Genomic DNA, 24,538 nt, shown 5'->3' on the forward strand with positions numbered 1-24,538 from the left:
GAAGAGGCTGAAAGTAAAAAAGGAGCCTATGCCAAAGATAACATCAGAGAGGAGGGTAGAGAGAGAAAGGAAGCCTGACGGAGATGATAGGAAAACAAAATATTAGACATTAGAGAAAGCAGTGAAATGCATCAGACTCTGAATTCTTTGTTTCCCAAGTTAAAAGCTCAACTATCAGAGCTTATCTGCATTCAAAGTGGTAAACAAAACTCCAGAGCAGCAGTGGATTTACCTTCCTTTTATTTTTACAAACATACTCATATCACTTTCAAAAGAGCTATTTTTATATAAAATATTTGAAACTGGCAACAATTTGACATACATGATATACAACTTAAGAAACCGTGACAATGATATAATTTGGTCAGATTGGTCATCTAAAATTATCCAGAAATATTACAAAAAAGTTTTTAATCATCAATGCTGAACCTTCAGCCCCTAATTATTTAAAACCTTACATGTTAAACTGACAACCTCTTTGACAAAAATAACAATGGGAAGGGTAATGGGTAAAGAACAAAAACAATGAAGAAGAAACAAGAACAAAAGACATTCAATTGTTTTAAAGATAAAATATTAAAGTACTAAAGCCATGTAACATTAAAATGACCAAAACTTCTGGAGAAACAAATCAATACGGAAACTTCAAAGTAGGTCATAGTTTTCACTGTCATTTAACGTGAAGCTGTACTTTGAACTGTCTGATTGGGATGCACTTTTGCCATCACTCCCTATGAGTGAGTTTTCAAGCTGGGCTGTTCATTACTGGCTGTTCAGTCCTTGATCAGACATTTGACAAGTGATTAATCAGGCAGGCGGCCTCAGTGGAGCAACTGAAAGTTAATTTCCACACTTCTGCATGCGGAGATGAATTTGAAGCATGTGCAGGCGGGGCAGCTGCCTTAGTCACGCTTTCAGGGTGACCCCTGCCCCTCACATTTGCGAGGATTACATCCAGTCTGACAGCTCCACGGTTGTCTTCATCGTGCACCAGCACACACCGCACATCTGAGCGCTGACGAAGAGTTAAGTCGTGGAATAGGGGACGGCAGGGCACTATGGTTACAGAGCTTGGAGTTGGGTGAAAGATAACATCTTCCTGCACCAGACCAATGTGGGTATCAGTAAGTAAAAGCTGGGCAAGAGGCTCAGCGCGTGTCCTGGGAATGATGCACACCCCTACACTTGTGTACAATAGCAGCTGTACCTCTCCCAGAGTGACTGTTTCTTGATCCATGTTACAATGAAGAAGGTAAACCAGATCAGCAAGACTCTTCTGAAACTGGCAGCAAACCCTTAAACCTGCATCAAGCAGCAGGTCAGGTACGTACACCTGCCAGTCTAGAGACATCTTCATCAGGTGTCCATGGAACAGTGGGTGCTGAGAGACCCTGCTGTCCTGAGGGCAGATGACACCAAGTATGGCCCTGCACAGCTCTCTGGTCAGCTTCTGGCTGTGGGTATAGATACCCAGGATGCTCTCCTCTGTCGTGCCGATCAAACGCAGACTGTGGCCTGCAAAGCCTACCTGCACCTCCTTCAGCTGTAACAAGGGGAGGTGATGGAACAAAACTAGGGGCCCAGAGTCAGTGGTCAGAGTATAGAGGCCAGTCTCTGCCAAGATGAGGAGGGCGGGGCGGGGCTCAGGTTGGTCGTATTTAGCCACATTCAACCAAAAAAGAGCTACAATATTCTGGGAGGGGATCACTGAGGTGGAGATGAATGAATGTAAAGCATCCATCATGTCTAGTAATGGCAGAGTTTGCAAGTCCAAAAGGGAATTGGGAAATGCTATCAACATTTGACTGAAGATTTGAACATCCTTTTTGTTCCACACAGTTCTTGAGTTCTCCAGTACCTGTTCTTTGTCTTCAGACACAGGGGTAAGCTCCAGCTCACTGATGTGTTTCAGCTCTGTGATCAGACTGTCTTCTTGTTTTACATATGTATCAGCCATGTCTTGCTTTTGTGACAGATCCCCCATACTTTTTTTCCTTGTCCAGATGTCTTCTAGGATTACTGGCATGTCATCTAGCAATTCGTCTGCTTTGAAAAAAGTTTGTGTTGGTGTCAGGACTGGGAGATGTGTGGTGTTGGGATTAACGCAGCCCTGACTCATCTGAGCTGCCTCCTCAGGCTGAAGGTGTTGAGTTATCTCCATCTGGATGTGCTGTATGAGTGGCAGTTCTTTCACTATGGAAAAAATGTGACTATCCCTCAACAGGGAGAAGACAAAGCTCCCTTTAACCATTGAGAAGACCTGGCTGTCCCTCACTACAGATACAACATTACTTTCCCTAACCAGAGAGACAACACGACTGGACCAGCGAGCCCCAACAGGCTGTAATCCCTCTTCTCTAACCCGCTGCAGTACTGTGCGAGAGTTCCAAAGGAGACGTCCTGCATCCTGAACCATCCAAGAAACCCTGCCGACCAAAGAGCCCAGCCCTGATTTTTGAGCTGTGGCTGCTGCAGTTTCTGTCACACACACTCCCGGGATCTCCACCAAACCTGCAGATTCATCCATCTCTCCACAGCTGAACTGGCACTCAAAGATAGTTTCCTCAGGTGGACAGTGGGGTGCCTGACTGCCGGGAGGCTTTTCGTTGAGCTGAGAATGAGTGCTGGTCTGTGGGACGACAGACATGGAGCTGGTTCCTCTGCTGCTCTGCAGGTGGGACATGGTGCCTAATGAGCTCCCACCAGAGCCAGGTCTCCCCTTGTAGCAGTCAGCCACGACACCTTGGATCTCGTTAGCATTCCCCTCTGGCTTCATGCCACATCCATCACCCAGGCCCAAGACACTTGTCTGCTGGAGGCTGACATCCCCTGACCAAACCTCCTCTCCCTTATAACTTGCAACCCCAGTCCCACTCTGAGCTTTTCTCCACGGCCTCTCAGACATGAGCCCTGATTTATGACACAGGTCCATCTCCTGATCATGGCCATCCCTGGTGCTTACCCCACTCTGTAGTGTCTCTCCATCCAACTCAAAACCAGTGTGAGGGACAGGATATTTTCCAGGTATGGCCTAGTTTACATTGTGGTTAAGAAAAGGAGAAACAATGAGAAGAAATACAACTTTTATAGAGAGGCTGGTTTCCCAATTTAACCTGGTATAGAAAAGATTTTGTTTTATGGAATTTACAACAAAATAATTACCACCATTGCTCAAAAGGAACTAAAATTACTATTTCACCCAGGTCCCTTTAAGTTTATTTATGTATTCAATTATATTTGAATACATAAATACATGCACGGGAAAATGGAGTGAAGAATAACAAGGTACATGTATAAACAGAAATATTTCAGAAGTGCTCTCATCGCAATATGCTTTCACAAAATGAGTGCCATTTCTTTGAAACCCCTACAGGAAAGTGTAATAGGGTTTAAATATGTGCATAATAAACAAACAGAACAAGCTGAGGGAAAAAGTATTTCATGCCTCATAAAAATCTGTATTGGGCCTGGCTGGAGAGAGTGGTAGGTATTGACATTTGCTCTGTTTTTCAAAGACAGGTGACTAATACTTCAGTTCCATTGTGGCAATATAAGAAAACAGCAGGACAAAGTCTCATTATATGCACACTGTGCTGCTATTTTCAGTTTCTTAAAATCAATTAAAAGTCATATTTCATTCTACCCGAGGCTTATTCATTAAATCCTCATTTCTGTAATATTTAATCAAGAGAGTCATTTATTGTAACTGTAGAAAGAAAGTGAATACATACTGAGGTTATGAGCTGTGTTGTGGCAGAGGTAATACAGCAGCTTGGCACTTTGGACTCAGCTGTCTCTGCAGCCAGCATATCCATCAGACTGAAAAAGGACACGGTGAGGACACAAGAATAAAATAATACATTTCACATTCTATCAGAAAACAGAATTTGTGTCTTGATATGAGCAGGCGTGTTCACAAAACAGCTGTGGTTATACGTACATACATGCTGCCAGGCTCTTTGTTTTCAAAAGCAAATGTAATTATTTGCTGTGGTGTGACACTGGAGACTTCAAACAGTTTGCAGGCAAAAGACAAGACTGCAATAACCCCCAGCCCCCCTTCACAAAAACCATCCATTAGATTTGAAAAGCAAACAGCCCAAATGGCTGGATGAGATTAGAGCCAGTCTACTAGCTGTGAAATTAAATAGAATCTGTGCATGTTGATTTGAGGATTTACATACAATACTCAGCACTCCGGGGGGGGGGGGGGGGGGGGCAGAAACCAAATATACAGCTCAGAATGATTTCTGACAGTAAACAGCAGCTTTGGCTAAGCTTTGCAGGTTGACGACTGGGGAAAGTGGGAGCACTAAAGCATCAACATCATCAACAAGAGGGACACAGTGCAGGTCCTCATGACGCTTAAAGGATTTTTGCAGATCCTGAGGATCAGTGGAGAGGATGTCCTGTACTCAGTAATGTTTGTCTGCTCGCATGAGTACATGGAGAAACACTGATCTGGGATTCCCAGTCGAAGCTGAGCAAATTTTCTTGATGCCATTTTTTTCTGTGGCAGACACATCACTCACACAGAGGTTTATGGTGTTCTTGCTGTAGAATGACTGTGAACAAAACTGGTGCACAAACAAAGGATTCATTAACATCAGCACAGAGAGCAGAGGTCGCCTCCCTCTAACTTACCCATTACCAGTCTCTTCCATTTCTGCACCATTTGTCTTCTCTCCTGCTCTCAATTGATGGGGAGCCCCACTGTTTTCCTTTGGAGGTCTTTTGATGTCCTGGTTACATTTGTTCAGGCTTTCTTGGACCTGCTGCCATGAAACCTCCTGCTGGTTGAGCGTATCTTCCAACCTCCTAGTCGTCACATCATACATGAACACCCACACACACACATATTTTACAGATTTTATGAGGTATGCCATATGAATTCCATAAGAAGTCCTACATCCTTTCATACACACCCTTTGACACATCTTATACTATACTTTCAAACATTTCCAGTTTTGTGTCTGTTTTATGAAACTCCAACCCAGATATTTGAAAGAGGCACCTAAAATTATAACTAAAAAGAGCAGTTTAAAGTAAAGTGACACACAAGAAGAAAAAATATCACATCCTTCAGAGTTAGATAGGTTTGTAAGTAAGATCATTCTAGCTGCACTAAAGCTTGTGGCAGGAGGTGTAAAGTGGCACAGGGGCTCCTGGAGTGATGGATGTTAACCTGTGTAAAAACACTATTTCAGGAGATGCAAGCTCCTAATAACAGCCTTTCAGTGGTCTGAGAAGGCAAATCGTAAAGTTGCCACTTGGCCCTCTGGCCAAAGATGGAGGATACGGAGAGGTTTGTCAGATGAGGGACTTTCAGTGCAAAGGTGGCCATTAAAAGCAGAGTGGGTCAAACACTAGCTGGCCCGTTCCATCACTGGGAGCAGTCAGAGTCCAAACTTGCTGGGTTTGAAAGAGCTGCATTTCAACTTGGCTTCAACATACTGTCTTTGTTGTACAGTCCATTTTATAAAGAATGAATCAAACACAGTGGGTCACCTAAATTTCTACACAATACCCTGATAATAACAAACACAGTACTTTCTTACCTCTGCTAATATCCATTTTTGGGGTTTCCAAACTAAAACCTCAGGGACTGACATTGTTAAACATATGTTTTGTTTAGACTTATCTACCATGCAGCCTCCAAAATTTATAATTCTATAGTGTATACAGCATAACTAACAACCACCCCATTTTTAAAGCCTGAATATCACATACGAACAAACTGAATGAAAGGTCTGGATAAATACAAAAATGTGAAGTGGTTTCATGCCCTCAGAGCAGGTCAGATTCTTTGTTAGTGTAGTTAGCCTCTTCCTGTCAGAAGTCTCAAGTGAGAAATAACATGATCCAACTGATGTAGATGATAATGGACAGGTTTGCTTTTGTGGCTATGGAGCATCCCCTCAAGCAAGCGCAGGTCAGTTCATTGATATCTTGTGTCACTCCCAGAGCTGAACAGATAGCCACAGTCACCACCTGAATTCAAATCATCTGCTCCTATTTACAACAGTGTTATTTCCAAGATCATTGTGCAAACTTTAAAATATATTCTGTCCTTGCAGCGAGGGAGTTCATGCTATGTGAACAACAAGCTCAACAAGGATGGAATACATATCACAGCAAGAGATGAAAAAGACCTCCCCTTATTGCCTAAGTCGAGTTCTTGAACAGATGATGGGGCAAGATGAGGAGGTTAAAACAAACAAACAAAAAACATGAGTATCAGTTGAAAGCACTATTTAATATTTTATGGCGCATGTTCAGCAAAATCTGAGAGCCACAAAAGAATCAAATAAAGTACATTTGGCATTGTACTGTGCTGAGATATTCGCCTCTGTGTATTCTATTTTCTATCTCAAAAAAAGTTGATAATCCTGGGGTGATCTGCCATTTAACACCTACAGACTTCAATCGAGCTCTGCCTCCATCCACCACTAACTCCCATGGACTTCTATTCTTCTCCATCTTCCACCCACTCTGTAATACCACTTTCAGCTTTTAGTTGTGTAGTCAACTAATAGCAGCCTTGCAGTAATCCTCTATATACACGAACACCTGTATTCACCCTTTTATATCTCAACAGTGTCTGGGTTGCACAGGGTTGCAGGTGTCGGACTGAAAGCAGTATGAACCACCTGAACTGAAGCATTGCTTTTTTGGGGATACAGCACTGTGAGGGAAATTACATGTCAGACAGCTCTGCATGCTGTAAAACATCAGTGTTTTCATGTCATGAGAAACCACGGGCATGTCTCAAATTGCTCGCTGCTACTTCAGTAGGTGGTGAATCACTAGAGAGTGAATTGGATTTTGGACACTAATTCAATGAACACTGGGACGCCGACAGATCAATGACCTGTCATGCAGTTCCAAGGCAGTGGCAGGGTATAAAGATGTCACATTAGCATACTGTCTCTCAGAGTTTGGAAGGCTATAATGCATTATGTCTTTTATATAAAATTATCCAGATGGCACACGGTTACAGAAGAATTAGACAATCCAGATGAAAACTGGTGCAGTCTATGTTTTACTTTCAGTCCACAGAGGTTTTAACTGACCTAAATCCTGATCATCCAATATTAATTTTATCAGTTGCAGCGGTGTCTACCAGTTGTGACACAAGGTCTCTCTCAGTACAGAGTAAGCCAAGTTGAATTTACATCCTTGGGAGTTTGAACTTTGTCATGACACTTCCAACATATTTGTTTGCACCTGTTGTGTGACAAAATAACCTCAACTCAAAGTTTACTTAACAAGCTTTCAACAATGTTAACTGTGAGATGCCATCAACGGGCACAGTTGTAATCCTCATAATGAGAAGTAAAAAAAAAAACAAAAAAAAAAAAAAAAAAAACATCCTTGATATATTATAACACATTGCCTCACTTCCAGTCAGTGCTTATTTTTTGTGAGAGCATTTTGGGAATTTTCTGGGGAGCTGAACTTGAGGTGCACTGCAGTGACTCTGGGAATGGAACACAGGGCAGTTCACTACCTACTGAACTAGAAGCTGTTTTGGGACACGCCCTCGGCTGTAGGAGAAATGCCTTCTGTGATTTCAACTGGCTCAGCATGAAGCACTTCAGAACGTGCTTATTGCATGTGCCCACCTCTCCTCACAGAGATGCTGCCGTGATTTATGGCTTTGACTTGGTTCACACGCTTGATGAATGCTGCTCAATAAACAGGTGTATTGTGGAGATTGAGGTGGAGTGGGTTCAGGTATGCTTGGGTCACAGAGCGCACACATGTCTGCACAAGTCTCACCCTGGATTTTGCAGCATCACTTTGGACAGATTCTCAGTAGATTTGGACATGTCAGTCAAGGACAAGCTGAAGGCAGACAGCAGCCCGCTCTGCAGACAACAGAATGAGACAGCACTGTGAAATAAAAATCTGTGTAACAAATGAGTGACAGCTGAAATTATACAATGGCTTAATTACAGTATATACTATATACTATCAGTATTTGTGACACTGTCAAAGCACTTCAAAAAATGAGGAGAAGCAGCATGAAGCTATTACATATTCCTAAAATAAAATGGTCATAAATGTTGGCTGGCAAGAGAGCAGCTGTAACGCACAACCTGGTACATTCCTGTGGTTCCAAATAGCTTTTACAATTTATCAATAGTGCCAGTCTTTCAGAGTGTTTCCACATTTTCCATTCTAAAACTGGGAATGTAATACTTTTTGCTACTATTGAAAGAAAGTGTTTTAAAAGCCACTTTTTACACAACAGTCCACTGAAACACAGTGCATGCTAGCACATACGTACTCAGACTGAGCGAATGTGGAACTCTTGAGACCAGCTCATTTGGTATTGATGTTAAAAATGAATGGCAAAGTCTAGAACCACAGCGGGCCTGAATGTCTGTACTTTACTTGGCTGTAATAGTGTGCAATTTTCAATAATGCAGAGAGCGGGAAGCTGTCAAAACCAGAAGTAGAGCAGTGTCTATACAAGGGTGTGTGAATTCATTTTATAAAATGTTATGAAGCAAAGAGGAAACTCAAAGGAGGGGACTTAATTTAAGTTGCAGGCTTCACAGTCTATTCACTAAGTCTTTTTCTAGAACTAATTTATTTCACTGATAATGTATACAAGACCAGAACTTCATTCTAAAATATAGTGAGTATTACCAGTCATTATCAATGCTCAGAAGCCAGTTACTTCAGCATAGTCACTTCATTAGCAGCACTTTAAAAACATCATGCTTTGATAATCAATTATCCAAATATGTGATGTTTATATGTGATGTTTAACAGCAGCTTTCTCTCTGCCATAAAACTCTGAGTAGTGAGGCACCGACAATATTTGTATGCAGTGTTTACCACCTCAGTACCTGTAGCTCCTCAGACTGTGTCGGCCTCTTGGTGACCTGCTTCACTGAGTCTCCCTCACAAGGACGCTCACAGACAGAACTGCTTGTTCTATGCGTGTTTACAGCTGTACCAATATTTTTTCCTTTTTTTTGGATAAACCTTACTGTACTTTTATCTTTTCCCTATTCCTTAATAGGTATTTTTGGAATATCTCCATAACTGTTGTTATGAAATAGACAAACAAAGCAGTTACACCTTGCAGCTTCTTTTCTTCTGTTGAGTCATATAAAAAAAAATATCCTAACTGAATGTATGATGTGATGTTGTAAAGCAACAGTACATGAAGTCCAAAGGGGTGAATACTTTTCACAGATACCATTCATAAAATGACTCAATAGACAGGTCATTTTTGAGGAAGCCTTTCTCCACATCTCTGTAGATATAGACAGAACATGCTATTTTCAGACATTGTTTACTTATGTCAAAAGGATCTACTTATTTCTTCACAGCACATAAACATGTGAAGGTTTTTCATCCCACACCCATTCTAGCTTACGCAACCCAAACTTCAAGAATACTTAAACATTAGTATTATTGGAGAGAAATCCTGGTTGCGATTTCTTCGGGAGAAAGGGTGCATTCACGCAATACTTCTTTGAAAACACATGAAAGTGGATGAAAGCCAAGAGCTGTTGCAAGATGGACAAAAAGCAGCCTTTTTTGAAAGCTGCTGCACCTGGCCTCCTCTCAGGAACAGTAGAGTGCATTTCTAGGGTTGAAAACAGTTCAACATTGTGGAGACTGTTCATGATGTACTGGTCTGCCACATTTTTTGTGAGCCAGTTAATCAGAGTTTCATGCTCGACAGGCAAAAACAAGCAGCAGCAGCTGAGAAGCGGGCAACAGCTCTTATTCTCATCAGAATGAATCTGCATGGATCACACTGGTGGCGTTTTTGTTGAGTTTGTGATGTGGAGTGAAGTGTGTAAAGTGTGAACAAGAGTTCCACATTAGCAATGTTTGCTGAAGGAGGCAGGTATTACAGTTGGTAGTTATGGAAACAAAGAGCATGATGCTGACTTGCTTTTACATAATTATCAACTGAAAATGCAGTTGAGACAGCATTTTTTTATCTAAAAGACTCTCTCCCACAGCTTTAGAAAAACAGCAGCACAGTATAAGAACATAGCAGGGCTTGTCTGTGGTGATTTTGAGTACTGTCTGTACCTGGCATTTCTCTCTGAGCTGGGCAGCTTCAGTTGGGTGGTTAAACCTTAATATGGTTCTTCTTCCTAGCTGTATGATGGCACCTGGAGGAAACCACAGAGGTAAAGCATGAAAAAAGCAGCAAATCACCAACTGACTTACCAACTTAAACTTTGCTATTTTGTTTAAGTGCTGCAGCAACGACTGAATTATGTATTACACTATGAGAAAGACTGGCAGAGGCAAAATGTGATGTGTTTCAAGACAGATGCAAGTGACAGTAATGGTGCAGAAAGTCTGCCAGGAAACCTTGGTAGGTGTGGCACAATATTTATAATGCATAAAAAGGTGAGGAACAAAATACTTTGGCCATGGGAATCTTCCTGTCATTGAGGGATTGCAGTGAACTGTCTCGGCACTGAACTCCCTGAAACTTGACAAATAGTGCAAAAGTTCTCCAACATTCTCCTCTGCTGAGGTAAAGTGAATGAATTGCCATGAGGAACACAATCCCCAGTGTGATTGGCAGTGACCTGGACCAGGGGATGATTTACCACAGAAAATGGTCCAAGGAAACTTTAGAAGTCTTGTAAAGCTATAGAATTGAAGCGATATTAGAGTTTATATATCAGACTCACGCTCATATTGCCATATCCACAGATTTTCTCGAGGTCTCCTCTCCATTCTCCACCTCCTCTCTCAGCACAGCAAATACTCATCTTGCTGGTACTAATGACTTCTGACGAGTGACAAAGCACCTGAGAGGCCAGCCAGTGATGGATTCCAGCTGCTTTTGGACTGAAAATTACTATCATTTGTTCAAGAAAATAGCTTCAGATGCAGCCGTTTCTGAAGGGGATATTGGATAAATTGAAATGGTTATAAAAGAGACTAGCGCAGCCAGGCCCTACGTTGCCTGGCTCTGTGTGCAGTTTTTATCTCTGGAAAGCAAAGCAGTGTAGATGAGGAGGCAGTAAGCAGTGAAAGCTCCCAGCCCCGGCAAGCAGGGTCGGCTCAGGGGGGCAGGAGTTTCAGCTTGGCTTGGCTCTGTCCTTTGAAAGGTTAATGCTCTGGCCCACTTCAAACCTGTCGGCCCTATCAACTCCATCTGCCAATTAAATGGAGGGCCTAGGGCTTTGTCTGGAGCTTTGTCCAGGGCCTCTCGCCCTTCAAAATGTTTAGTAAGAGAAATGGCATCTGCCCTGTGGAGAGCTGTGTTCACAATCCACTCATGTCCTGAGTGCGCCACTGTGAGAGAGCCAGGGACATAAAGTGGATTTCATTTGCAGATGTGATGCAGTGATCTCATAACTTCATTCAAAATGGATGGAAGTGTTATTGCCTCCCACTAGCAAAATAATTGTGAATCTGAAAGAGAAATCTTTATTAACAGATACACCCCACCCCACCCCACCCCCACCAAAGTTCATAAAAGAATATCAGGAGCATATTAGTTTTGCAGAAATTCTCACCCTGAGTCAGCTGGCAGGGATTGGTGACCACAGAGCCATTGACTGAACACAGTGCACCATCCTGAGGGATCAGAGTCACGGTCCCAGCACGGTTCTCAAGCACACAATGTTCACTGAGGAGCCCAGGCCCGCAGAGTACTACAATGCAATTAAATATGAAGGCAATAAATAAATAAAGAAAAAACACTTATTTTCATCCCAGTGGATAACACAGCAGTTGGAAGTATACAGTAACCTTGACTCACCAATATCCTGACTGCAAGATGCTTTGTCACTCCGGATCAGGGTTCTCCCCTCCTACAGTGGAAATTCAGAGGTTGTAATACAGAACACAAGCTGTTATTCGACAAACAGTTAACAAAAGCACTGGACCTTGGCTGGTAAGGATTTCTGGGGAAAAAAAAAAACAGTGATGTGTGAATTATATTAAATTCAAATGTTGTATTTACTTTCAAATAATAGAGGACAATGCCAATGCTCAGTAGATCTTCCTCAAAGCCTATCAGGTGAGGTAACTGGCAGTCAAGGACTACTCCGCTCCCCTCCTTCCTCAGAGCCACAGTCTCCTCCTATAGAACACATGAGAATATACAGTGAAGGGATGAAAAAAAATCCTTTCAATAGCCTGTAGCTGAAATGGCACACAATAAAAAATAAAAATGCTGACAGACATTTAATGGCAACCAGCAGAAAACTGAATTCTTTATGACTGCTCTTCCTTGCCTGAAGGCCACGCAGAATAGCGGCGTTCCAACCATGTGTCGCCATGAAGCAGCAGAGTGGCTAATGGCCAGAGAGACACCATAAATCATTCAGATTATCATGGTGAGAGTCAAAATGTACATTGTGTTCAGCGAGTGAAACAGCCGCGGTGCCAGCACCCACACACACATACACACAGGTGGGTTGTATACCATGCACCATTGCCTTTATTGATACATAGCTATCAACACTGTATGTTGCTATTAAAAAACTCCCGAGCTTGTAAAGTATGTCAAGTTTCAACAACAGCAACAAACTTCATATAATTCTGTCATTTACAATGTCTCGGAAAAGAGTTTTGTGTGGAAGGTCAAACTAAAGTCAGTTCCTGTAAAAGCATACTATGGATTAAACATAAAGCTACAGGGCTTTTTTTTCCCCCATACATAGTGTATTATTAGTTGAGGAAACTTAATAACTGTGGTAAAATGAGTCATTATAAAACTTTTGTGCAGTTTTGTAATGATTATTTTTTTCACACATGGACTGTCAACACTGCACTATACTGACACATTAGGCAACATTACAGTTAGATCACACCTCAAAAGTCAGACAGAAATTAATGTCCACATAGAAAAAAAAAATTCAGCTTGTCCAGAAATCCCTGCTAAATATACATTTAATGGTGTTACAGCACCTCTCCACAGAAATGCGATAAGAAGTAGAGAAATTGATTTAATCCTTGAAAGCCATTTCTAAAGTACAGGGCAGCTACACTTAAACCTCTGATCTGCTCCATACACCGCTTCACTGCCTCCAACAATTATTGCTGAGGAAATTTAAAGCATGACTCACACCACCTTACAGCATGTGTGTCTGTCAAGAGACGATATTCATTTAACTTTGTATGAAATGTCATTGTAGTATTATTTCATTCTTAACTTGACTGAAAAAGTATGAGTTAAGCTTTAGAAAAGACCAGGCCGGCTGCAAAAAGAATGAGCTTGCTGAGCAGTTAATTTGCCAATTATTCAACAAGAAATGAAACACTTAGCCTTGGATGACCTGCAAGGTTCAAAAGACACACTGAGTTAAGCCATGAAGAGAAACTTAACTCTCTAGGCATGTGTTTAAGTCCGGTAACCTTTTCCTCCCAGTGCAGTGGCTGTGGTTCAATAACTGAGAGTCTAACCAAGTATGAGTGGCCCTATCAGAACCATTCTTCTGTTAAGCTGGTGGACTAATGCCTCACATTGCCATGGATTATCATAAGTACCTCCCCAAGAGGAAGAGCAGAAAATCTCACATATGGAGGATTCAGAAGCAACACTCTACATAAACTAGTTCCCCTCTCTCTCATCCTCCTCCTGCTCTCTTTCGTATAGATTGGACCATGAAGTGAGAGATGTGTCCACCACCAGCACCACCTCACTCATTGTGAGATGGGAGAAATCCTTTTTTCTAATGAAGAAGGCGAGGCATCGACCCCAGCCCCTGTACTTAATTAAAAAGGATTCTTCACAGACTTCATTAAAGGTGAGGAGCAGCAGCCTGGCAGATTAATGCACTGTGTCACTTTCCTCAGACACCAGGAACAGATGAGATCCTCTTATTTTCTCCTCACATCCCCCACACCACAGAAAGTTGCTCCTCACCACACCGTGACAGTCAGTCAGTCAGTCTGTGTGTGCTATGAGGACAAGAAAGTCTGCATTCAGAGGCAGCTGGTGAACATACTGTAATTAACTGTGGCCTGGACCAGCAGCCAGGCTCGGGCAGCATTTAGGCTTCCATTAAAAGCCATCATCTGCGGTTGGGCAGAATTTTTAATGGATTTTTCTCAGCACTTTGACAGTTCAGGTGCCCGACTTGGTTAATATGCATTTCAAAACACTGCCATACTAGGCCAAGTGATGATTCTTTCCTGACTGCCCATCAGCCTCGTCAAGTGGAACAACATGCCAGCAGAACAGATAAGCAGGTACTGAATGTCTTCTGAAAACTTCTACTTGAACTGATCTGTTAGATTAAACGGTTAATTTCCTTGAAAGAACTGCATTTATACCCCAGATTTCTGCTCTTTATAAAAGTTGAAAGTTGACTGAATAACACATTAAGGGGAAAAGCAATTACATGGCCGGTTTCCAAAATGGCAAGAAGCCTTTTGTTTGTAGTGATTGGTTATATTCCACAAAGTTAACTCACAGAAAAGAACTGGCATCTTTTTAACAGTCGTTTCTGTTTCTACCCTCAACTTATTTGTGTGTGTGCTATACATAAAAGCAGGTTCTCATCCAGAAAGCTGTTGTTCTAGTTGTAATATGAATGCATTGTGTAATTAGTTTGATTTGCACTGCAGCCATAGAGGGATTCAGACTGATGATAGCACCAATCTTGCCACATGTCACTGCAGCTCATGTCAGTGACTCATTTTGCACAGGTGGACAATATGCTGACATTTCACACATTCTTCTACATAATCTGTGTCATTCATTTGCATAAAGAATGTGAAAATCAACTGGACTGTTATCTTACCGAATCTCTCTTTATTATCTTATGTAAAGTACAGTTGATTTTAGGGCCCCGGCAAGAAGATTTTTGTCCTTGTATGCGCAACGGACACCAATTACACATTTGCTCACCATGTGCGTTTCATACACAGCTGAATAATAACACATTTTCATGAATTAAATGAAGTTTTAAATTAAGTTAAGCTCTATTTTGGAGCCAGGACTTACTGGCATGTGAAGAATTGAAGGCAAAGCTGCTGATAAGAATATGTAAAGGTCATGAAATGCTGTAATGACGAACTATGATGTATAACTGCTGACAGTATGAGCTAAATTGACATTAACAAGAACAAGGCTAAGAGCTTTCAGGGCTTAAGCTGTGCCTTAGTGCTGATTGTAGCATGTTTGGGAAATACAAAGACTACCAGGATCAAAGAAACACTGTGGTTCATTTTATCTTACTGAAATGGAGGTTCCTCCCACCACGCTGTGTTACATGGGGACCTGAAAGGGTGGCTTGGGGAGCAAAATGCAACTCCACTGGTAAAGTAAAACTACTCAAAAATCTATGTGTGTGTATGTGCGTGTGTGTACACACACCCCTGCAGTAGAACAACATTTCACTTTACCCTCTTCCTGCCTTTTTTGTTCTCTCAATCTGTTGCCGTCTAAGAGGCTGCTCTGGAATCCATCTCATATTAATTACTTTCTCTTCCCCACATGCCCTGTAACCAATCTGGGAAGCTGACGATGAATAACTTTGCATTCTAAATCTGCTTTGAATACTGAATTCAAAATTCTGTTTACACCGCTCTTGGTCAGCTTGTCTCCGTACTTGTCTCCTTACAGCCCAAGCAGAAATTTTCATCTAGCTCTCAGCGAGAGAATCAATTGAATTAAACACAAAATATATGAGACTTGAAGAGTTGGAGAACACTCGCTCAACTTAAAATATGCACTATGTATAAATTCATACACTGGAAGTATGGTTATATCAGGACCACTCCTTTTAAACAAAACATGCTGAAAGCCATTTGTTACAAAAAAAATACTTTAAATAAAATTCTCAATAATCAATAAGGTTTTTGTTTTCCAAGTACATGTGCAGAATTTTGAAATGGACAACTTCAGACAGGTTGAATGTGCTTATCTGTACTGAACCGAGAAAAGACACCACCTCTAATGTCTGTGCAGCAGCCCATGCGGGAATCCCACTTATTTTTCACCCGGGCAGAATGCAAATGCGCAGGAAGACAAATGTCAAATCCATAAAGTCATTCATCAAACACTTCAGTTATGGCAACACTAGTGTGCCTGCCGGGCACCAGTACAGTGGCCTTTTCACCTAGGTGTCACGTTGTATCATGCGTCATAACAGATGCGTTTACATGGATGGGCACAGGTCTAAATACGGCAGATTTTTCAGCTCTGCCAGTAGAGATGGACGATGTTGCCTCTGAGCATCGTCATCTCTGCTCAAACACGCAAATAGATTTACAATACAGTAACTTTAATTAATATGCCGGACAGTCAGAGACGAAAGTGCCATATGTCAATAACCAAGACCTCGTAATTAGGAGCAGTGACAACTGCTAATGAGTTCCAATACACTGTCATGAATAAAGGACTGTCGAGCCACTAAATGTCACCTGCTAACCACTGTACGGAGCAGAATGTTAATTATCCAACTGGCACATATAGTATAATATTCATTTTAGGGGATTTAAAATTCTCACAGAGCCTCTATATATGTATACCTTCACAAAAGCAGTCACTACTTGCTGCTATGAGTCAGGAATACACAGAACTATTCAGATCAACACAACAGTTTAAACCCATGCAAAAACTGATATGGGTATGTATTGTTGGCATGTATTATGGAGGCAAGAAGTCACTCCATACTCTTCATGACTGGCACGCTTCACAATTCAATGCATAATGCAACAGGCTACTTGGCTGAACACGACGAGTCCCAAACAGATGACATTTGGTGTTATTTGGGAGGTTGGGCACAAATTCAACAAAAGTATTCAGTGTAAACTCCGTGCTGGCAAACTGTTTTTTTTTTTCCAGCTTGGGGTCTTGCGAGGATGCTGCCACCCTGTCCCAGCCTCAGAGAAACCATATTGGGTTGAAGGAGAAAGAGGCATGTCTGTTCTGTTTCTCTCTCTCTCACATTCCCCAAATACTGTCACACACTAACTTCACGATCATTACAAGAACTCGGCTTTTGGATGCCATTTAAATCTAAATAGATGGAAAATTAAATTTAAATGCCAGGTTGACTCTACTCTCATTACCATTTCCAGTCCATGAAGTGACTGTGGCTGTTCACAAGACCTGCAGTGACACCAGCTGGTAGGATGTCTATACTACAAACAGTAACTTCTGTCCAAACTGCTGCAGAGTTTGCGGTTTTCCTGATTGATATTGTAGTATAAAATTAACCAGGCACCCATAGCCTGTGTATATTCTGTGGCCTTATATTTTACTCACTATACATCTTTCTGCATTAACCCTCAAAATGCATAATTTTACATTATTCTTCACTAATACAACTTTGAATGTTGGACTTGAAAATGAAACACAGATTTGACATATTACTAAATTGAAAATTGTGGCATAAAAAACAAAGTAGGCAATAAAAACATAAGCAACAAAGGCACCTAACAAAATCGTCTTGTCTAGAAACAACAAAACTCCAAAGAATGTAACTAACTAAGGCTACCCCACATCTTGTTATGAAATGTTTACCCAACTGTGCATAAAGGAAAAAGGTCAAACTACAGGGTTTTACTGCAAGGTTGTCTTTACAATACTATCTGATTAAAGCACTACCAACTGGGTCACAGCATAGTTCATCAAACATGTCTCTCCAGTTACAGTCTTGTTATCCTGTAGCTCATGTCCAAGAATCAAACGCACAGTACCAGGCTCCTGTGAGTCAAACTAGCCAATGTTAAAATGGCTCCAGGATATTTACTTAAAAGCTCACCTGGGCTTTTTATCATGTGTTGGAAGAATAGTTTATTTCAAAAAACTGGTTAATCAAACTATTACTGCCTCTGGCTAAAAGTACTGTGGAGGTTTCTGGATGAGGCTATAGACTCAAGCACATGTACAATTATATAAATAATAAAAAAGCAGTGACTTCGTAAACTGTGGTTGATCTTTCACTTTTAAAACAACAAGCAACAACAAACATGCAGTGGTGTATTTTTATGTAAGGCTGGGTGTAGTTTTACTAAGTTTAAAGTCAGTTTAAACACACAAATAAATCATTATTGTACCTGCAGAATGCTCTGGGTCTCACCCCATTTGCTGGTCCACTCCTTGGTCAGTGCAAGAACCTGGGGAAATAGCAGGAGTAACAGCTGTATTATTTACAGAGGAGGACATCAAAACACCTCTGTTCTCCGTTTGACAGATGATAACTCACCTTTACCTCATTCTGATGCAGCTCCTCCTCCACTACTATAGAGGAAGACAGCTCCCCACGGGAGACCTGGAGTAGTAGTGAAAAGACACCCCAACCTATAATATAACCTTTGAATAAAAGACTGTCAACATATATATTGCAGAATCCTTGATGGGCTTTAATATATGCAGGACCTGATTGGCTTCTTCTAGTAGCCTTCGGAGCCTGGCAACCTCTGCCTGCAGCTCCCTGATAACCTTGACACTGCCATCTTCATTCACTGTGGGAGAGTTGACTATGTTTTTAGCTCGACTGGCATAGCGCAAAGTGCTCAGGGTCTCCCCGTAGTTCACATCAGCAGGAGAAACAGCTGGCATGAGAGGTCACCGGGGAGAAATAAACACAGGTTAACACTGTGGTTAACAACCTCTTCTTCAAGGAAGGAATTAAGGGGTGACAAATATGCTCTGGAAACAGCCTGAGATCCCTTTACAGTACATACTTGCAATCATAGTAGTCATAGAGTTTCCACCCAGACTGTCTTTTAGTAGCCATGTCAGCACAGAGTCTCTGTAAGGAATGAAGATCTGCTGCTGCTTCTTTTTTGTTGACGGTCCTCCCACGCTAAGATCAGCTGGGAGGTCACACAGAAAGAAAACACTGACTCAGAGAATGAGAATCCCTGTAATATATGAAATGTTTCCTAAAGCTCAATAGATCCATTTTGGGAGCAAAGGGGTACTAACAATTTTAATCGGAGCAGAAATATTGTTTTCCTTCAAATGATGAAAAACCAATTTGGAATGGAACCAAAAATCAAACTGCAAAAGCATATTTATAATAAGTACAGTAAAAACTGGCCAACTAGAAAAGTAGTCCTTATACTGTGTCTTATTTTGAAATAGATGGAGTGACTCCACAGTGAACAAAATCACAGTCCCCACATAGAATATAATCATGTTCCCATCTATTATTGAGCTGACTATCTCACTACTAGATAAAGATGTGGTGTCGTGTCGCGTCTGTAACTGGCCATTTACCCAAAGTTGAGATCACACTGCCCAGGGTGACCAGGGATTTGTTGATGTTGGCACCTTCCTTTAGCCTGGTGCCTGTGGTGCGTGTGGCATCAGCTCTCTCACTGCCTGCCAGGTCTACCAGGTGGATCTTACTCAGCGTCTCACGTGGCAACTCTGCATCAAACCATGCCTGTGGCATGAAAAAACATTACCGAGCAATCCTCATTTAGTTCAAAAGAGGCAACATCACAGAGGAATACTTAGGCGGTATCACGACAAAAAGTGCTACTTAAGATGGAAAAAACTAAAAAGCCTTTGAAGATGAAAAGACGTGTTAAAAATTATCACCACACAAAACGGATGCACAGGGCTAATTAGAGCTCTTGAGGGATGGCCTTTACTAACACCCAGAGTTTTCAGGGAAACTTTAAAAAAATGTTTACACCAATTGAAACTGACAATATGACTCATAGCAGCATGGAGAAACTTCTCAACACTGCAGTTCACCTGTGTGAAGCTGATGGTTAAGATGGCATGTGACCGGCTGCTGAAGTCATTCATGCCCGTGCTTGCTGTGGTGCGGCTGGCATTGCCGAGAATGATCAGGTCCTCCATGTCACTGTGGTTATGTATCGAGTGCTTGGACAGATCTACAGAGAAGTGTTAGTTTTCTGCATTTCACACAAACTCAGCTGGGGTGATCTTGGGATGGAGAATAAAACTCTGTCTTACTCTCAACATAGGGCCCATCTCTGGGGTGCTCTCTCACTCTCAAACATCCACCCTCTGTGGGAGTGGTTCGTTTTATTGAGAAGGTCCCGCACACGTTCATTGTAGATCTCTAAATAGCTAGTGTTGAGACAGAAACACAAATGTAAAATCTGATCCAAATCTACACTAAGGCCACAAAGGAAAAATGAATGAAGGGCTTTAGTGTTGATATGTGAATGGCACAGCACCAGATGAGAACAAAACACGTTGCTATTCACTGTTTACTATGAAAAGAGATGCACAGTGGGTTTACAGCCAAATTATTGTGCTTGCATTGTTCTGCTTGCATTGGTTATGAATAAACAAACATATGCAAAGTAGGTTTTGGCAAAGCTTTTCAATCACTACTGTGGTGGGTGTGTGCAAAAAGCAAAAGGACTAGTCTGAGTGGCTGATTCAAAAACAATGTGAGGCATGGAGCAATTAGGCTTTATGAGTGCGTGACAGTAATGAAATGGCAAGGCCCATATCCTGTGGATGTAGCCATGCAGATTGTTTTCTGGCACAGTGCTGAGATCTCAAATGGGTTACAATATTAGATGGTTAGATGACTAGAGGCATAGCTGGCATTACAATAACAAAAGAGTGAGGATTATTAATTCAGTTACATATGATTCCAATGATCATAACCTCATTGCAGAATACAAAATATTTGATAACATTTTACAGTGTTGGGAGGACATGGCTTTTCGCACAAGCCACCAACACATCTAACAAATAGAAAAGATTTTTTTAAAAAACAGTCATAGATTTCAGTAGAACTTAAGTCCTCATTCTCATTCCTGCAAGCAGTGGAGACCATGACCTTAGGACATGACCTGACAGGAGGGAGATGAACAATACGGTTCCACAGAAAAAGTAAAGGAAAAAAGGAGTCTCTTCAGAAACACCACATACACACATCCAACCCAAATATTCCTCTAATAAGTTTGAATTATAATAAAATCCTACACCTCAACAGAATTTGATGAGAATGTTGAGCCTCAGGAGGTTCTGCTTGATAAAGTAATAAAGGAAACTAATCTATGTTGTGCTCATGAGGAATGTTAAAGCATCTTTAATAATAACCATATCCTGACTACTTAAACACTGAAGTTCTGTACTTTAATGTTTTTTTGTAAGTAACACTGACTGTAATACTTTAATTTAATTGATAATAACATGAGCAAAATGTATTTGGAGAGCAATTTGTAAGTCAGATCTCTGCTGGATATAAACCAAAAATTATATTACAAAAGGTTTTATTTGTCCAAAGCTCACTCATTTTCAAGCTATTCAACATGTCTAAAAGAAGGCCTGACAGAGCCAGTCAAATAAAAACCCAATTCTAGAGCTGAATTAAACACAAATAACGTGCCAGCAGCACAGATATACCAAATGGCTGAACAATGGTTTCACAGAAGCTAGACAGGCTTAAAATCCTCAATTTTATCTCTGAACATAATCGTTTAGGAGCAGAGCTGAGACATGAAATGGATATTGCGATGGGACTAGATATCATCTTGGATTTTGATTATTATTTGATTATAGTAATGAAGCCTTAATGTTGTCTTTTTCAAGGGGGGGAAATCAACAACAACTCATTAACTGGAGACAGCATTATCTTTGCCATGCTTTGTCATTCTTATTTCTGACTGAAGAGCTAAATCAATGTCAGCTACAGGAAGGAGAGGCTAGCACAAGGTGCATTTGTTTTTTCCATGTATGCACTCCTTTTGGTTGGTCACAGTGCCTTTGGTTGCTCACATGAAATGTACTGCAGTTCAGTGTCATTTTGAAATAATGACATGCCAAGTGCACCTGCATATTTTTGCAGCATTGTTTTCTTGCAGTCTTCACAATAGCACCAACTGACCTTGATATTGCACCATCTCTATATGCCACTTCAAGTTACATTATGTACATATTTTCTTTTTTTAAACACATTTTACTAAATTATGATGAGCAAAATAGTTGTAGCAGTGACGAAAAAAAGCTTGCAAGAGTAGTCTCTTAACTCTTATAACAGTCACACGGTTTGCCTTTGTTTGTTAGCATTAGTAATATTGGGTTTAGTCTTTTTTAGTATAATAATACTAGTCTAAGATTGGAAAATAACTCAGAGTGTCAGCACAGCATAAGCAACAATAGCTATCAGTGCTGTTACTGGACCACTTTGCCATCAACAAATTTTCCGTGTCAGCTCTCTATGCTCAGAACCAAAAAAATATACTCAACCGCCCACCCCCTGCTGAAACTCTAATACTTTCATGAGCAAAATACTTTGAATATTTATTAAGATTAAATGTGAAAAACTGTACCAGTCCTACACCATGACTTTAAGAGTATCAACGTATGTATGGTGGTCCCTTACCTGACCTCTGTACGGAACGACACTGCATCACTCTTGCTTCTGTGAGATATCTCCCAGAACAAGCCTTCACAGATCCGTGGGATTAAACCTTTATCTTCCTGGTGCATTAAAAAGAGAAAATGTCCCATTTAAAACTCTTATTACAAAATGATAGTGTTACACATAGTGTACTTTTACACGACAATTTCATTTTGCTCCAATTATGTTCTCTTAATTTGAGTGTCTATGCTATCCTGTGACCACAGTTCAGCACATGCAAAGACTGCTGAACAACACAAATAACAGCTCATCTGATATGGAGTTACTGAAGCATAAAAGCAATTCCACTCTGAGCTCCATGCCCTCTTGTTTTAATTACAAAGTAACAGATAGTAAGCATTAAGAGGCATATATAATTATCTGGGATGTTGACAGCAGCTCTGCTGATGACCTTGCACAAGTCTCCTGGTAGACAAGCAGAATCCTCATTGGTAATGTGAAATTTCCATTGCTGTGCAAGGTGAGGAGAGAAAAGCTGTGGGTTGCTGCCCTCATTACATTTTCTGATTAGTGAGGAGAAACATGTAGATAAATGGACAGAAAGAGGGGGATGTCTGATGAACCTGACATCAGTCACTTTCTAATGTGGTACTAACCCAGTACTGAGGTACTCTACGATGAGAGCTCTACAATGTTGGGAGTATTTAGGCATCTTGTATGATGATTCTTGATGTTTGAAGGGCTCATTCAAAAGGCACATTTGGAATTCATGTCAGAAATAATCTAACCATGCTTATAGAATGCTTATCCTAGTAGACAAATTAAAAACGCACTTTATAGTGTTGAGGAAGCTGACAAGACCTTACTTACTGTATGACCCATCATGGTGTAAGATTTTCCTGAGCCTGTTTGGCCATAGGCAAAGACACAGGCATTGAAACCCTCAAATGCCGCTTTCAGTACATCAGACCCCAAGTCATGAAAAATCTAAATCAGCAGTGAAAAGGGTTAGTTAAAAAAAAAAACATCAAGTAAAAACACTGCATAAAACACGTAGCACTGTTTGACGGATAAAACGAAAACCAGAAGAAGTCATACCCTCTCCTGGGATGCAAATGTGGGGCTAGCTCTGTCAGTTGAATCATAAGAGAAGTCAAAAGAAAAAGTCTTCCCTTTGTCCTTCAGTCCGTCTCCTCGAACAGGTGAAGGCTAGAATTTCAAATTGAAAAGAAAACTAAAACTCTTCAGGAACTGTGTATGAACAGTGTGTTTCTCTTTTGTGATAAAATACCTTGTGAATAGATGTAGTACTCTCGTTCACGTGTATTATCACCTTCGACGATAACTGCTTTTCTCTGTGGAAATGTGAAAGCGAGTGTCATAATTGAGCGCTTCTTTTGAAAGCTTGGACAAAATAAAAAGCAGTCGTTCTGTCTACCTTTTGTTCAGCGGACGGACTCGGACCGCTACTCTCACTGAAGCCATTGTTAATCAAAATCAGACAAGACACGTCTAACAGCCAGTCCTCCCCAGCCTGTTTCTTCTCCTTTGAAAAAGTAGTCTGCCTCCGCGTGAACGTCAATGCAACGTATTTCACACCTAATTATCACACCTGGGGCCTGTCCTCACTTTCTCGATGCACTAGACAGGCTAGCCGCTGGGGTGTATTAGGAGTCAATAACCTGTACCCCAAACAAAAGTTTGTTTTTCTCTTACTTTTCTTTCTTTCTTTTAAGGCAGTGTCTTTGAATGCACTCTGACAATGTTCTGCAAGAATAAACTGCAGGTACATGTCTCGGGTTTTGTCAATATAATTGCTGGCCAAATAATGTATGGAAACACTTCGAGTTACTTGTCAATACACCCACTGAGTGGCATTAAAATCCATATATCCCTATCATTTGAATGTCTGAGTCAATATGCTGCATTTGAGACACGCAGGGAAAATACAGCGCCAAACTGTGAGTAGTGTAATGACTAAACCGATACCTGCGATACCTGAGGAGTTGGGCTATCGCGTGATCTTTGTTCTTGCATTCAGGAAATCTACTTTTAGTTCTAGAGCCAGTGATTATCACGGTTTGCTGATCTGTTACCAAACGACACAATTAATTCATTTTTAATCCGGTGTCATTCCAAATTAAGCAAGCGGTTAAAAATGGCTTGGTCATCTACAAACTCGGGCCTCACATCCGCAAAAATCGTATTTTCATGAATTTGATAGCACATAATAGTCAGATGAACGGCATCTTCGAAATAAAACTCTG

At 41.0% G+C, this 24,538-nt stretch overlaps 1 protein-coding gene across 1 annotated transcript; it reads right to left on the reverse strand.

Moving 5' to 3' along the window:
• Nucleotides 1–252: 252 nt before the first annotated feature.
• kif16bb (kinesin family member 16Bb) lies at nucleotides 253–24,521 on the reverse strand. The gene is given in 21 exon segments (XM_018667027.2): nucleotides 253–3,031; nucleotides 3,732–3,819; nucleotides 4,645–4,818; nucleotides 7,783–7,871; nucleotides 10,069–10,151; nucleotides 11,520–11,657; nucleotides 11,765–11,816; nucleotides 11,969–12,088; nucleotides 18,022–18,081; nucleotides 18,171–18,236; nucleotides 18,344–18,519; nucleotides 18,652–18,783; nucleotides 19,190–19,358; nucleotides 19,676–19,818; nucleotides 19,901–19,973; nucleotides 19,975–20,017; nucleotides 22,293–22,390; nucleotides 23,142–23,258; nucleotides 23,370–23,480; nucleotides 23,563–23,626; nucleotides 23,710–24,521. Coding segments are annotated over 21 exon segments (4,290 nt in total). The 5' UTR covers nucleotides 23,757–24,521; the 3' UTR covers nucleotides 253–784.
• Nucleotides 24,522–24,538: the final 17 nt, after the last annotated feature.

This window comes from Lates calcarifer, linkage group LG16_LG22 (assembly GCF_001640805.2).
Source record: "Lates calcarifer isolate ASB-BC8 linkage group LG16_LG22, TLL_Latcal_v3, whole genome shotgun sequence".
Taxonomy (NCBI): domain Eukaryota; kingdom Metazoa; phylum Chordata; class Actinopteri; family Centropomidae; genus Lates; species Lates calcarifer.